This window comes from Podarcis filfolensis (assembly GCF_964270895.1).
Source record: "Podarcis filfolensis genome assembly, chromosome: 2".
NCBI lineage: Eukaryota > Metazoa > Chordata > Lepidosauria > Squamata > Lacertidae > Podarcis > Podarcis filfolensis.
The window spans coordinates 8385814-8401301 of NC_139605.1; the positions used below are offsets into that span (position 1 = coordinate 8385814).

Here is a 15488-nt window from a genome sequence, read left to right on the forward strand (position 1 = left end):
TTGAAGCACATTTATCCTGAGGTATGACTGTATATATATTTTCCTATTATATTATATTATATTATATTATATTATATTATATTATATTATATTCAGTGCTTTTTTCTGGGAGGACACGGGTATGCATACCCCTAAACATTTTGTGAATCTAATGGGAGAAGAAACTTTAAAATTTCAAAAATTTAGTTTCTTCTCTAGCACGGTGAACCGTCAGTTCCACTGCTACCCCTGATGGGGGCTTCATTTCCAGTCACGGTGCTTCCTGAGTCTCAGAGGGAATGAGTACCCCTAAACTTATTTTTTTAAGAAAAAAAAGCACTGCATATATTTATATTTTCTCATAATATACTGGAGATAAGCCCCCAGTCTCCCTCCAAGCTGTCTCAGCACAGAGCTCCTGCTGCCTGATCTCCTTCAAACAAAGGGAATTTCTATTTTTGCACTCTCTTCCCCCCTCCTAACCCCTATTTCAAATCCCCCCTCTGCCCTACCTATTCGATTTGCTCAAAACTTTGCAACAGGGAGGGAGATGTGATGTCATTTCCTGCCAGGCCCGCAATGCATCCTGGGACTTGTATTACAGTTCCTTGTTGCTGTGAACTACCATTCCCAAGGAAGCTTTTGCAAAGTGCCTGCCTCGGACGTCCCCTTTTAAAGCGGCCGCGGCTATTTTAATAATGCTAATTGTTATTCATTTATTTTTTTAAGCCAATGCACAAGGCAAGGGAAAGAGAGAGGAGGGTGCAGATCAGGGGTTTGGAAGAGAGGAGTTGAGCAGAAAGTCACGCACTCCGAGCAGCAGTTTTTGCAGGGCGTTTTCTTCCGCGTAAAGCCACAAAGGATCGGGCCGCCGGGAGATCGGCTGCTGGCTTTGCTCTGGAAGGGCAGCGAGACGCATCTGCGGGGTCTGTGCCGGGAGAAATAAGGAATTTATGTTCACTTTCCTCCCGCAAGACACGTTGTTGCTTTGGGGTCTGGGGACCCCTCCTTGCGGCGTGGAAGGAGCACGTGGCTTTGGATCTGGGTGAGTCCAGAAGGGGTCGATCCTGCACGTCTAGGAGAATCAGGAACAGGCGGGGGTGGGATGGCTGAAGGGCAACGTGGGGTGTATATATTTATATTTATTTATTACGTTTATAAACCACCGTTTATCTTCCACACAGCTCAAGGTGGTCTCCGTGGTTCTCCTCTTCCCCATTTCATCCTCAGAACAACCCTGTGAGGTAGGCTAGGCTGAGAGGCAGCGACTGGCCCAAGGTCACCCAGTGAGCCGCATGGCTGAGTGGGGATTCAAACCCAGCTCTCCCATTACACCATTACACCATATCGATACTCATGTCTCAAAGCTGAAATCCCAGGGTGGTGGAACTGGGGGAGAGGACCAGAGTTCGAATCCCTACTCAGCCGCGAAGCTACCTAGGTTACCTTGGGCCAGTCGCTGGGGTGCCTTGAATGATGGTTATGGTGCTGTGGGCAACACTGGCCTCCATCCCTCTTCCTTCCTTCCTTCCTTCCTTCCTTCCTTCCTTCCTTCCTTTCTTTCCCTCGTCTGATGCCCTCTCGCATCTCTGCCTCCCAAAGGCTTGCAGTTTTTTGTTGCAGCAGCCCTGGCTACAAGGTCTGCAGGCAAATGGTGCCTCTGGGGCTGGCCAGGGGGTGCTTCCCAGGCCCCTGGGGGGCAGTGTGAGGAAGCAACTCTCTTTGGGGCAGTGGGGGCAGCTCAGAGACCAAGGGCGGTGGCGGTGGCTGCCCAGACAACTCCCAAGGAGAGGGGAGAGGAGAGAAGGCTGAGGGAACGCTCCACAATGGAGGGAGTTTGAAAAGGGATGAGGGGAGATATAACTGGGCTCCTGAGCCCCACGGGTGCCACAGAAAGAATGTACAGTCGTACCTCATGTTACGTTTGCTTCATGATACATTTTTTCAGGTTGCATCCTGTGGCGACCCGGAAGTACCAGAAAGTTCCAGGTTTCGCTGCATGCGCATATGCGCAAAATGATGCCACGTGCATGCGCAGAAGCGGCGAATTGCAACCTGCGTGTGCGCAGACGTGCTGCTACAGGTTGCGTTCTATTCATGTTGCGAACAGGCCTCCGGTACGGATCCTGTTCACAACCAGAGGTACCACTGTAGTTGGTCAATGGAGCTGTGGACCTAAAAAGGTTGAAAACTCCAGAGGAAAAGTCAGCTAGGAGCTGTGTAAACAAACAACCAAACTAGCAGGTAGAGCACAGGACTCCTGATCTCGGGGACATGTGTTCGAGTCCCTTGTTGAGCAAAAGATTCCTGAATAGCAGGGGGTTGAACTAGATGACCCTCGCAATTCTATGATTCTATATTTGCTGGGAGCGAAGCCCCACCGTGTTCAATGGATTCTGCTCTCTAGTAAAAACCTAGGAAGCTGACTTATACTGAACACATCTAGCTCAATATTGGCAGCGCTGACTGGCCTCAGTTCTCCGTTGTTTCAGGCAGGGAGCCTGTTCCATATCTGCCTGGAGTTGCCAGGATTTGAACCTGGGACCCTCTGAAGCAGGACCGTTGAGCTACGGGCCTCTCCCAATCCTCGAGCGCCGTATCAGTGTTGTACGGGCACAGGGGCGACTTGCTTCATATTGTGCATGGTCTCTTCCTTTTTTTATATATACATATAATTTTTTATTAGTTTTTTTAACATATCATTTTCAACAGTAATTAAACATACTTTTACATCTTATTCAAATTTTTGACTTCCATCAATCCTGTGTGAAAATTTTTCAATCTAATCTCTCAGTATGCATTTCTTATCTTCCCTATTACATTTCAAACTCATAACCATTATCTCTTTTTCTACTTTGTAACACTTCGTGTATTTCTCCTTACAAAACTTCTTGTAGTCCTACTAGCGTAATTTGTTGATTACAGTTGCTCTTCAGATAATTCATATACTTCTTCCAATCTTCTGTAAATCTCTGGTCCTGTCGTTCTGTCCAATTCTGCATAGTCCATTAATTTCGTCTGCCATTCTTCTTTCGTCAGAAGTGCATAGTCTCTTCCAATCCTGAAATCACCCCCTTTTTATTTCCCCGCAGGGAGAAATCTCCTGAGCTCTGCAGCTCAGCCTGGCCCAATTGTGAGCAAAGAAAGTCAGATGTTGGATGCTGAGCGGTCCATCGGCCCAGCATCATTCGCGACCGGCGCTTGGGAGATTGCATCTCAGAGCTAGGCAAAGTTAGTTCCTTGCAAGAGAGAGAACAACATGGCTGCCGACCAGGGACCCAAGTCGGGATTTGGCCTCCGGCTCGCACCCGCTCTGGAACTCCACAGGAACAAAGCGGGGAGTCAGGATCCGGCCTGCCCCGGAGCAGGAATTGGGAAGCCACCACGTGTGCTTCAGGCTGGAAGCATTTGGGGCTTCCTCCACAAAATCCCAGCGGACCAGGTGAAACCGGAACCAGGAGAGGCCACCCTCCAGCGCTGGGAAACCCAGTGGCAGGAGTTCCTGAGGAAAATCGAGTCTCATCCTTCCTCGGCCTGGGGGCTCCCACAGTTACCAGAGGAGCCCACGCCCTGGGAGGACACGGAGGGGTTTTTGGCCTCCTTTGAGCAAGTGGCCGAAGCCTGCCGGTGGCCCCGGGATGAGTGGGTGGCCCGCCTCCAGCCGGCCCTCAGCGGAGAAGCCGAATGGGCCTTTCGAAGTCTGGAGGCTGGAGACAGAGAGGATTATGGGAAAGTGAAGGCGGCCATCTTGCGCGGGGACACCATGAGCAGGGAGGAGCAGCGCCAGCGCTTCCGGCGCTTCTGCTACCAGGAGGCCGAGGGGCCGAGGGGGGCCTACGGCCAACTCCAAAAACTTTGCCAGGGGTGGCTGAAGGTTAAGAGGCGCTCAAAGGAGCAGATCCTGGAGCTGCTGATCCTGGAGCAGTTTCTGACCATCCTGCCACCGGAGATGCAGAGCTGGGTCAGGGGACAGGACCCGGAAAGCTGCTCACAGGCGGTGGCCCTGGCCGAGGAGTTCCTGCAGGTGCAGCAAGCGGCCTCTCGGAGCCGGGAGCAGCAGGTGAGGCGTGGCATGTGGCCTGTGGCAATCTTGGGGTAGGAGAGGAACCGAGCGCATGTTGGAGCCAGTGGGGGTATGTGCTATTATGCTGAGGTTCCCGCTTGTGGCCTTCACATTGGGACATCTGGTTGGCCACTGCGAGAACAGGATGATGGAGGAGACACTCTGCTTCTTACAACCTTCACACCATTGTGTGAATCTCAGAAGATGCTAAAAGGGGAGGGTTTGTACACAGGGCAGGCAAAATCCTAAAACCCTTGAATCTGCTGATGTCTTCCTCTTGTGCTTGAGTGGTACCACTTTGCCTACATGAGGATCAGCCCACAGAAACTGAGTTTGCTGTTAGAATTGTAGATTTGGAAGGGACCATGAGCGTCATCTAGTCCAACCCCCTGCAAGGCAGGAATCTTTCTCGAACCCGCAACCCTGAGATTAAGAATTGTGCTCTACCATCTGAACTGTCTTGAGCCCTATTCCGTAAGCCACCCAGAGTGGTTGGGGAAACCCAGCCAGATGGGCAGGGTATGAATTATTATTATTATCATGTGAAATGTCCCACAAGAGGGGACAAGACACTAGATAAAGTTTATTCGAATGTAAATCACGGCTATAGGGCTTTACAGCTGCCACACTTGGGCCAGTCCGACCATATGTCTTTGTTCCTGGTACCAGCATATATCCCACTCAGGAAACGGGCTCCCACAACATTAAAATCTGTTAAAATCTGGCCTGAAGGCGCTATTCACCAGCTGCAGGACTGTTTTGAGAGAACTAATTGGGATATTTTCGATCGTTCAGACCTGGAGGAGCACACGGCGGCAGTTCTGTGCTATATCAATCACTGCACAGACACTGTCACAGTAAACAAATCCATCCGGTTTTATCCCAATCAGAAACCCTGGATGAATAGAGAGGTCCAGGGCCTGTTGCGGGAAAGGAACAGGGCTTTCAGGTCAGGCGAGGTGCAGCTTTACAGTGTGGCAAGAGCAAACTTGAAGAGGGGTATTCGACAGGCAAAACGGGATTATAGGCTGAGGATTGAGGATAATTTAAGGAGCAACAACACAAGACAGATGTGGCAGGGGATTCAGCACATTACCAACTACAAACCTAACCTTGGTGCTGTCGACGGTGACCCTTTGCTGGCGGAGGAGCTTAACCTCTTCTTTGCTCGCTTCGAGAAGGAGCCACCTGAGACGCCGGTATTACAGCCACCAGCCCTTAGGGGCCCCTCATTCACGGTAGAGGAGCATGAGGTAAGAAAGGTATTGAGGATGGTGAATCCGAGGAAGGCGGCTGGACCTGATGGCATCACTGGAAAGGTGTTGAAGGGCTGTGCGGATCAGCTGGCGAGGGTCTTTACTAAGATCTTCAACAAGTCCTTACACCAGTCTATTGTCCCACCCTGCCTGAAGTCGTCAACTATTGTCCCTCTGCCCAAAAAATCCACAATCAGTAGTTTGAACGACTACAGACCAGTTGCACTGACTCCAATCATCATGAAGTGTTTTGAGAAACTGGTGCGCCGTCATATTATTTCCTGTCTTCCATCAACTTTTGACAACTACCAGTTTGCATACAGGGCAAATAGATCCACAGAGGACGCTATCACCACCACTCTCCATGCTGCTCTGTCCCATCTGGAGCAGCCGGGGAGTTATGTGAGGCTGCTGTTTGTGGATTTTAGCTCAGCTTTTAACACTATTCTCCCCCATAGACTGGTGTCCAAGCTAGAGGCGATTGGACTCTCCAACTCCACCTGTCTCTGGGTTTTGGATTTTTTGTCAGAACGTTCTCAGAGGGTTAGAGTAGGGTCACATATGTCCACAGCCCTTAGCCTTAACACCGGCTCACCACAGGGTTGTGTGTTGAGTCCCCTGCTCTATGCTCTCTATACGTATGACTGTACAGCCATCTATTCCAGCAACAAAATCATCAAGTTTGCTGATGACACTACGGTGGTAGGGCTCATTTCAGGAGGGGATGAGTCCGCCTATCGGGACGAGGTGGAGCGGCTCTGTGTTTGGTGTGGAGAGAACAATCTGGCTCTTAATACGGCTAAGACCAAGGAATTAGTGGTGGATTACAGGAAAAAAAAGGCGGACATTCAGCCCTTGCATATCAATGGGGAACGGGTGGAGAGGGTGGCGGAATTCAGGTTTTTGGGAGTAACTATCGATCAGGGCATGACTTGGAGCGCAAATACCACTGCTCTGGTGAAGAAGGCCCAGCAGAGAATTTATTTCCTCAGACTTTTAAAGAAGAACAATCTGAGTGAGAGACTGCTGGTGTCCTTCTACCGAGGCTCCATAGAGAGCATTCTTACATACTGTATTTGTGCTTGGTTCTCCAGTTGTACAGCTAGGGAGAGGAAGGTGCTCCAGAAGGTCATAACCACAGCACAAAGGATTATTGGTCAACCTCTCCCATCCTTGGAAGAATTGTACGGTTCCCGTTGTCTTAGGAAAGCAAACAACATCCTGCAGGATTCATCTCACCCGGGATACAGTCTGTTTGCACTACTGCCGTCTGGCAGGAGATATAGAAACATCAAGTCAAGGACAAATAGACTGAAAAACAGTTTCTACCCGAGAGCTGTGGCCCTTTTGAATGCTGTAACTCGATAGTGTGACTTGGGAGATTGATGGGTGTGGGTGTGGGTGTGGCTGGAATGTGGTTTGTGGGTTGTTGTTGTTGTTTTGCTTTTGTTGTTTTTAAGGGATGGCATCCAATTTCGTTGCACTTGTGCAATGTTGCACGTGTGTAATGACAATAAAGAATCTATCTATCTATCTATTATTATTATTATTATTATTATTATTATTATTATTAAATATTAGGGCTATTTGAGCACACACTCACTCCTTTTCACCATTGGATGCCCTTCTCTTTTAAAAAACAAACAAATTTTGTTTCTATTATTTTTTTGCATAACATAATGCAAGTGATGAATCAGAAACACAGAAATGCACGCCAAATTAATTGTAACACAGCCAAATAAAGCAGAGTGGGTCTCATTTGGTTTGCTAGGTAGACACAAATGGAGCTGGGACCCAGCATATCCAAAACTCCTGCTGCCCGGGGAGCACTCTGGAGAGACAAGTTAGACTGAGAAAAAGGACAGAGTGTTAAATTCTGCCACCATTTTCGTCATTTAAAAAAAATAAAAATCAGAGAAACGGCAAAAGTGATTTGCGTCTCAAGCAAAAGCACGCATGCCGTTGCTGTCTGTTGATGTGAATTTTTGATGAGGCAAAATTTAAATGAACCATATAAAATACAGTGGTACCTCGGGTTACAAACGCTTCAGGTTACAGATTCCGCTAACCCGGAAGTAGTACCTCGGGTTAAGAACTTTGCTTCAGGATAAGAATAGAAATCGCGTGGCAGCAGCAGGAGGCCCCATTAGCTAAAGTGGTACCTCAGGTTAAAAACAGTTTCAGGTTAAGAACGGACCTCCAGAATGAATTAAGTTCTTAACCACTGTAAATGAATTGGGAAAAGGAAGAGGGAGGAGTAAAGGTTTCTGGAGGGGGGTGTTGTGGTCTAGGTTCGAAAGCGGACAGCTTCGTGGAGAACAAGGCTATGAACAGCTGCCGCAGGAGGGGAAGGTGCCATTGCACTCGGATCCTGCCCACAAATGTCTCATGGGCGTCTGGTTGGCCACTGTGAGAACAGGATGCTGGACTCGATGGGCAGCTGGCCCATCTGGTTGGCATCTTCTTGCATCCTTAAGTGAAACGAGGCCCTCCAAAAGTTCCTCAGAGTAGATGTTAAGTGTCGCAACTTCCTCTGAAGGGAAGGAAGAGGCACTGTACCGGGGCAAACTGTATCGGGCTCGCTGTGGCCCTTGCACAACCTTATAATACGGGTCAGCTTCTGAGACTGGGCCACGTGCCAGAGACACCCTCTTAATGTAAAACCAGAGGAGATTTCTCAGGCTCCTGCCGCAGGCCCTCAACCAGATGCCACTCTTCCAGAAGAAATTGAAATTGGTGAGATGTGAATAGGAAAAACCGTCCAACCCCCCAACCCCTTGGCAGCCTTTTCTCCTTATTTCCTAAATGGCTCCATCCTTGCTATTTTTCCAGGCTGTGGCAGAAGTGGTCGCCTCACTTCCAGCAGAAGAACAGGCTCTGTCTGGTGCCAAGGAGTTGAGGAGGCCCAAGCAGGAACTTGATGGTGGAGCAGTTGACTCCCTCATGGACCGAGAGGCCAGCCAACTGGGTAAGACTTCCTCAGTCCTTGGTTTTGCCTGGGGCTTCTCCCACTCACAGAAAGCCTGGCATCTTGGACAGGAAAACGCGGTTGGTCCAGTATGATTTATTCAATGTACAGTGGTACCTCGGGTTACAGATGCTTCAGGTTACAGACGCTTCAGGTTACAGACTCCGCTAACCAAGAAATAGTACCTCGGGTTAAGAACTTTGCTTCAGGATGAGAACAGATATCACGCGGTGGCAGTGGGAGGCCCTATTAGCTAAAGTGGTGCTTCAGGTTAAGAACAGATTCAGGTTAAGAACAAACTTCCAGAACGAATTAAGTTCTTAACCCGAGGTACCGCAAGTTTTTAAAATTCTGCTCTTCGGCCCCGAAAAGTTCCTAGAGGGGCTTACGGCGACCGATATTAACATGGTCCCTGCCCCTCAGGCTTAGGAATCCAAAAGTCACGACACAAAAGGAAAAGAGATGGGGCAGGAGGAGGGGAAAGCGATGGCAAAAGCAGGCACCAGTTCTCGGCTGCAAATTTCTTCTAAGTGTTTTTCGGGAGGTAAACGTTGACAACATAATCATTATAGAGCGTTTTCCCCAAACCTCCACCTGTTTCTCCTCCTTCCCAAGTGAGACTTCTGCTGGTGAAGCCCAGTGGTTGATCTCCCAGCAAACATTTTTTTGAAGTGCCTAGTTAGACTATGGAACTCTCTCCCACTGGAGTCAATGATGGCCAACCTAGATGGCTTTGAAAGAAGATGAGATAAATTCAGGGCTGTCAGTTGCTACTAGCCACGACAACTTTGCTCTGCCTCCACGGCTAGAGGCACTTCTGAGCACCAGTTCCTGGAAACCACAGGAGGGGAGATGGCTCTTGTGGTCGAATCCTGCTTGTGGCTTATGGTTGGCCACTGTGGGAGCAGGATACTGAGCTAGATGGGCCATTGGCCTGATCCAGCAGGCTTTTCTTACGTTCAGTATCATCTCCCTTTGTCTCCAGAAGAGAACAGCACCATCAAGGGTTTTCAGCTAGGAGGTCCTCGCTCAGAAGACGTGCTTGAGATCTCGCCAGGAGGATCCCGAGAGAGCCTCACCTTCACAGCGGAGATTGGTGAGAAGGAGAAACCTTGAGACTGATTTGCCATAGAGCTGGGGGAACCTCACAGGAGAATGCGTTTGGCGCAAGGGGGACGTTGTAATGACCAAAGGGCCACAGCAGGGATGGGGAACATGCTGGCCGACTCCCACTCCCATCAGCCCCTGCCAGCGTGGCCTGATGGCCAGGGATGATGGGAGTTGTAGTCCGGTGACACGCAGAGCAGTGACTAGTGAGTTTCATTAGGCCTGGTAGGGTAGAAAGCAGGAAGACCCATAAGTGCTAAAGCAGTTCCATCAAAATATTAAAATAAACACCCCCATCGAAACAGTACAGCAGCTAGAAGCAGCTGTTAAAGAAGGAAGCTCGGATCAGGAGATTGGGGGAACATTTGTCTACACAGGTATGTCCTCAAGAGCCGGTGGAATGCCAATACTGATGGCACCTCTTCTCATATATAAATATTTCTCTTTTACAATTTAGAATATTCATTTAAACAACCTTAAAATATCAATGACTTCCTTTCTTCCCTTTCCATGGTTCATTTTGCATAACATAAATCCCTGCATATTTTATATCAACTAAACCATTCAGTATTCCATTATTACATCCATCAAAACTCATTTACACTGTTGAATTTATCTTAATGCTGCCAACGTTTTCAAGTGCACACAATTTCCTCCCATATATTCAGTAAACATCTTCTTCAAACGCATGTTCTTCTTGTTCTCTTATTCTTTAAGTTAGGTCCGCAAGCTGCGCATATTCCATCAGTTTAAGTTTCCATTCTTCTTCTTTGCTCGTTTTCCATTTTGGGGCTAATGAAACACGGGCCGCAGTAGCAGCCTACATAAATAACCTTTTTTGACACCTCTTCTATACCAGCAGGACTCCCCTTTCCAGGCTGGCAGCCGTTTATCATTTCCCTATTTCCGAGATTCCCATTTGACAAAGATTTCATCTCTGTTCCAGGAGGTGCTAGACTTTTGGGGGCACCCCCGACGAAATCGGGACGTTGGAACGAAGAAGGAATCTGCGGCCCACAAGAGGGAGTGGAGAGGTGGACCAAAGACCTGGTGCAGGGGTGGAAGATGAACCCCACGGCTATTCCAGCCGGTGACCTTTGCCAAACGCCGGCTCCACAAAGACTGCACAAAGGAGGGGGAAGCAGGCAGTGCCCTCTGTGCGGGAAAGTTTTCACGACACAATCCAGCGTCAAGAGACACCTGAGAATCCACACAGGGGAAAGGCCGTATAAATGCTCCTATTGTGGGAAAACCTTTAACCAGAGAGTAATCCTAACAAACCACGAGAAAATCCACACGGAGCGGAGATCGTCCCAAGGCTCCGATGGTGGGGAAGGCTTCAGGAAAGAAGCCAGCATCCCTGGAAATCAGAGAATATATTTGGTTACTAGTGATGATGACGCTATACCCTGCTAGGGAGGCAGCCCGTATCCCGTTTGTGGGCTTCCCATTGGTTGGCCACTGTGGTAAACAAGATGTTGGACTAGAGAGGCACCAAAGCCTAGTACGCCTTATGGCGCCACCATGAGGAGTAATGCATTTACTGCACCGTAAGCTTTTGTGAGACTGGAATCCACCCAAAAAAACCCAATAACTTGATTGAGCCTTTAAGGTGGCAAAATACTTCCCCCCTCGTTTTTGCAACAGTGGTTGGAGGGATGAATGTGGAAATTCTCCATTGTACAGTGGGGTGGCTTTGATAGGGTCTCGCACAGCCCTCCCTGTGCTCCTTCCAGAAAAGTCAGAGGGTGTCAGGGACCCACAGGACAATGACGACTGTGCACTGGGGAATGTGGGGGCTGGAGTCTGACTCGGGAGAGGAGGGACAGTGGTTGTGGGGATCTGTACCAGCCAGGAGGCAAGAGTCGGAGGAAGGGGAAGTGTCAGGAGTTGGAGCACGGGATGGTTCAGGAGGAGAAAGAAGCAGGGAGCCACACACACCCTCTCCTGTGTCACTGTCCCCCAGAACCAAGAGGGGATTGAAAAGGGAGGAGCAGAGGAAATTGCAGGCATAGTCTCCGACTGCGTGCATGCAAGCCATTGGGGGAAGATACATAAACTGGTGGAGGGGAACTGGTTTTGCAACTGCTCCTTGAAATAGCTGCCTAACCATTAGATTGGGGTGCGCAGGTGTCCAGAGCTGCAGAAGCGACTGTGTTATCGTTGACAATAAATACTTAACTATCGGCTGTATGCATTCCTTGCCTGGGAAGTGCCCTTGACAGAGGGGTTATGCCCCTTGGGACTGGTGGGATGGACTGAAGGGAGCCTGACAGTAGGTGGCGCCGGAGAGCCAACGACAGGCAGAGCCAGCCGATTCTGGTTTTGCCCAAGGGGCGACCCCGAGACTCAGGCGGAGGAAGTGGGCGGGCGATGCCACCCTCTGCACGGGTTTCAGGTAAGAAGGCAGGGCAAGCGAGGGCAGGCTGCGGGCAGAGTAAATTGGTGGAGCAGGGGCCCCGTCCGCCCAAATGGACCAGCATCCTCTGGGATGATCAGAGCTCGAGGACATATTCCAACCAGGCAAAAACGCTCAAGAAGAGTTTGGCCTCTATGCCTTAGCTGCTCCCCCCAACACCGTGGTTAGATAAATATTCTGTTGGAATGTTCTCCTAAACCAGTGTTTCCCAAACTTGGGTCTCCAGCTGTTTGTGGACTACAATCCCCATCGTCCCTGACCACTGGTCCTGCTAGCTAGGGATGATGGGAGTTGTAGTCCAAGAAACAGCTGGAGCCCCAAGTTGGGGAAACACTGTCCTAAATTCTTCAATTCAATTTCCATGCAGTAACGTCTCTGAATATCGGTTGCTAGAAAAAGCAGGACGGGGGGAAGTTGCTGTGGGGCTAAGTTTCTGCTTGCAGGCTTGCTCATGTGAGAACAGGATGCTGCATTGAACGGGTCTGATCCAGCAGCCTGTTCCTGTGAGAAAACCACCCCCTAGAACAGAGATGGAGAACCTTGTGACTGGGGGCATCTAAGCCCCTGTATCTGACTCTTGAAGACTCTTTCTCAGGCCAGGTCCCCTCATTGGCTATTTGCAGCATCCTCAAGTGTGCTGGTCTGGCCAGGGCGCATCCTCGAACTCGTGACTGCACCTCTTGCTTGCCTGGAGGCAGGATCGAGGGGTGGGTGGCTGTAGGAGGTGGCCTGTTCTATAGAAGAAAAATGGACATTTGTTGCTTTGCCCACTTTTGCACCTGGCCCCACCCAGCACTTGTATGTGGCCCCTGGCAGGTTGCCCGGAAAGGAATGTGGCCCTCGAGTTGAAGAAAGGCTCCTCCCTTGCCCAAGAAGTAGAACTCCATACATTCTTCTCAACTAATAGGCCGATAATTTCTTTGGCCATGCGAAACGTGTCTTCCGCTCCCAACCACAAAGGTCTCCTTGTTGCCTAGCTCCTTTCCGTTCCAATCATTTTCTTGCAATAATAATCCATTTTCCCCTCACTTTCCAATGTTCTCCACTTGGGGGTAGGTCTGCAGACCTGCCAGGACGGTCAGTTTGTCATCTGAAGTTTCTTCTTTGCTCACCAGGCCCCAGAGGGTGGGAGCAAGAGAACGGCGCCTTTTCTGTATTGGCCCCTTCTGGAATGCTTTCCCTAGGGAGGCCCACCAACAGTGTCATTGCCTCAGCAAAGCGTCTTTGTTTTCCTGGGCAGCACTAGTGATATGTTTGTCTTGTTTTTTAGTGTTCAACGTAGGCCCCATCTGCGCGACACACGTAAAGCCATATCGTACCACTTGAAACAGGCATGGTCCCCCCAAAGAATCCTGGGAACTGTAGTTTAGTTTGTTAAGGGTGCTGAAAGTTGTTTCCCTCAGTGCTACAGTTCCCAGAGTTCCCCAGGAAGAGGGATTTATTTCCCCAATAAATGTTATTTAAAGTTTGAAAGAAAATATTCAAAGGTTACTATCTTTTATCAAAAATTGTAAAAAACTAAATAAAAACACAAACGGAAAAGAGGAAGAAAAAAAGGGGGGGAGAGAAAAAGGAGACCTTCCTATTCGTCTGTCAACTATATACAGAAAATTATTCAAAACATCCACTCCAAGCCCAACACCCATGAATTCTACTTTCTATAAATCAATATTTCCTTCAGTGCTCAAACCTAGATTTCATAAGTTCATTTTCTTTTCCACATAAAGTGTCTGTTACAAGTTTCCAATCTTTCATAAATATCGTTGACGATTTTTCTCTGATTAAACATGTCGTCTTTGCCATCTCAACTAAGTCCAATCATTTTAACACTCGGGGTAGGTGTTAAAACCTGGGAAGAAGGATTGATTGTTAAACAGCTCTGGCCATTGTAACCCTGTGAGAGGAATGGGGTCTCTTAACGATTCTCAGCACTCTTAACAAACTACATTTCCCAGGATTCTTTGGGGGTAGCCACAACTGTTTAAAGCTGTACGATGCTTTAGATCTACGGTGGCAATAAGACCTTCGGCTGGGTGGGGCAAATTACGTCAAGGACTCACCATATTGTCTCCTAGAATATCAATGTTTATGTGATTTTTATAATTGCATTTTTACTTTGGTTGTAAATAGTTTGGGGTTATTTGTAGCTAGAAGCGTGATGTAAATTTAATAAAACTAAGCCCACTCTACCTCCCCCTTTCTCCACCCGAGTGTTGTTTTTCTAGTGATCTCCCAGGGCTCCCTACAGTGATACAAGTGGGGGAAAATTTGAACCACCAGTGGGTTGGATTTGACCTGCAATTCCATGGCCAAATGCCATGGCCACCTGCCAGAGCAGCAGGATTTAACTCCCTGGAAAAGACCCTGATGCTGGGAAAGGTGGAGGGCACAAGGAGAAGGGGACGACAGGACAAGATGGTTGGATAGTGTTCTCGAAGCTACCAGCATGAGTTTGACCAAACTGCGGGAAGCAGTGGAAGACAGGAGGGCCTGGTGTGCTCTGGTCCAGGGGGTCACGAGGAGTCGGACACGACTAAACAACTAAACAACAACAACAACAATGATCAGGGTGGTGGTGAAATGCTACCCAGACCTAACCCCCCAAGAGCACGATTGAAGTCTCTGCCCATCAGCCGGTGATTGTTCAATCCTGCCTGCACTCTTTTGCGAACATGTTACCTGAGGATGAAGCAGACCCTTCTCCCCAATTTGATATGGTTCCAGGTTCAATCCTTGGCATTTCCAGGTTGAGCTGGGATTACCCTGTCTCAGGGGGTTGGACTGGATGACCCTTAGGGTCCCTTCCAGTTCAACAATTCTACGAAACCCTAAAGAGCATCTTTTTTGGAAAGGTGTAATGTTAAGGAGAAAGGGAGATTGGCATCTTTGGTGTAAATGCTATTTTGGGGGTAACTTCTCGTGGTAATCTGCCCTGCGCACTCGAGAATCTTTGGTTATAGTGTGTCATATATAGTGTGGAGGACTCCCTGGTCCTGAATGGGATAACTGTGCCCCTGAAGGACCAGGTGTGCAGCGTGGGAGTCATTTTGGACTCTCAGCTGTCCATGGAGGCACAGGTCAAATCTGTGTCCAGGGCAGCTGTTTACCAACTCCATCTGGTACGCAGGCTGAGACCCTACTTGCCCGCGGACTGTCTCGCCAGAGTGGTGCTAATCCAGAACGCGGCAGCTAGACTGGTGACTGGGAGTGGCTGCCGAGACCACATAACACCGGTCTTGAAAGACCTACATTGGCTCCCAGTACGTTTCCAAGCACAATTCAAAGTGTTGTTGCTGACCTTTCAAGCCCTAAACGGCCTCAGTCCAGTATACCTGAAGGAGCGTCTCCACCCGCATCGTTCAGCCCGGACACTGAGGTCCAGCTCTGAGGGCCTTCTGACGGTTCCCTCGCTGCGAGAAGCCAAGTTACAGGAACCAGGCAGAGGGCCTTCTCGGTAGTGGCACCCGCCCTGTGGAACGCCCTCTCACCAGATGTCAAAGAGAAAAACAACTACCAGACTTTTAGAAGACAGCTGAAGGCAGCCATGTTTAGGGAAGCTTTTAATGTTTGACGGACTATTGTATTTTAATCTTTTGTTGGAAGCCGCCCAGAGTGGCTGAGGAAACCCTGCCAGATGGGCAGGGTATAAATTAAAAAATATTATTATTACTGAAAGTCACGTATTTGTTGTCTGGT

At 49.0% G+C, this 15488-nt stretch overlaps 3 protein-coding genes across 6 annotated transcripts in view; 1 reads left to right on the plus strand and 2 right to left on the minus strand.

The window, feature by feature from the left end:
- The window catches only part of LOC310756746 (uncharacterized protein), a 1375527-nt gene that overhangs the window by 712394 nt on the left and 647645 nt on the right, over window positions 1–15488 (minus strand). The gene's annotated exons all lie outside the window — the stretch shown is intronic.
- LOC310757092 (zinc finger and SCAN domain-containing protein 31-like) overlaps window positions 1–15488 on the minus strand; it is a gene marked incomplete at its 5' end in the record, with an annotated part of 210941 nt that overhangs the window by 70184 nt on the left and 125269 nt on the right. The gene's annotated exons all lie outside the window — the stretch shown is intronic.
- On the plus strand, window positions 338–11566 carry LOC310756858 (zinc finger and SCAN domain-containing protein 12-like). 3 transcript variants are annotated; one of them, XM_083601723.1, is made up of 5 exons: window positions 347–1223; window positions 3072–4039; window positions 8131–8266; window positions 9252–9362; window positions 10320–11566. In XM_083601723.1, the coding sequence occupies exons 2-5, from the start codon at window positions 3239–3241 to the stop codon at window positions 10787–10789; spliced, it is 1518 nt and encodes a 505-aa protein (XP_083457849.1). In that variant the 5' UTR covers window positions 347–1223; window positions 3072–3238; the 3' UTR covers window positions 10790–11566. The 3 variants fall into 3 exon arrangements, with proteins under 3 accessions (XP_083457850.1, XP_083457849.1, XP_083457848.1); XM_083601722.1 differs by having other exon boundaries at window positions 347–1024; XM_083601724.1 differs by having other exon boundaries at window positions 338–1024; window positions 9255–10323.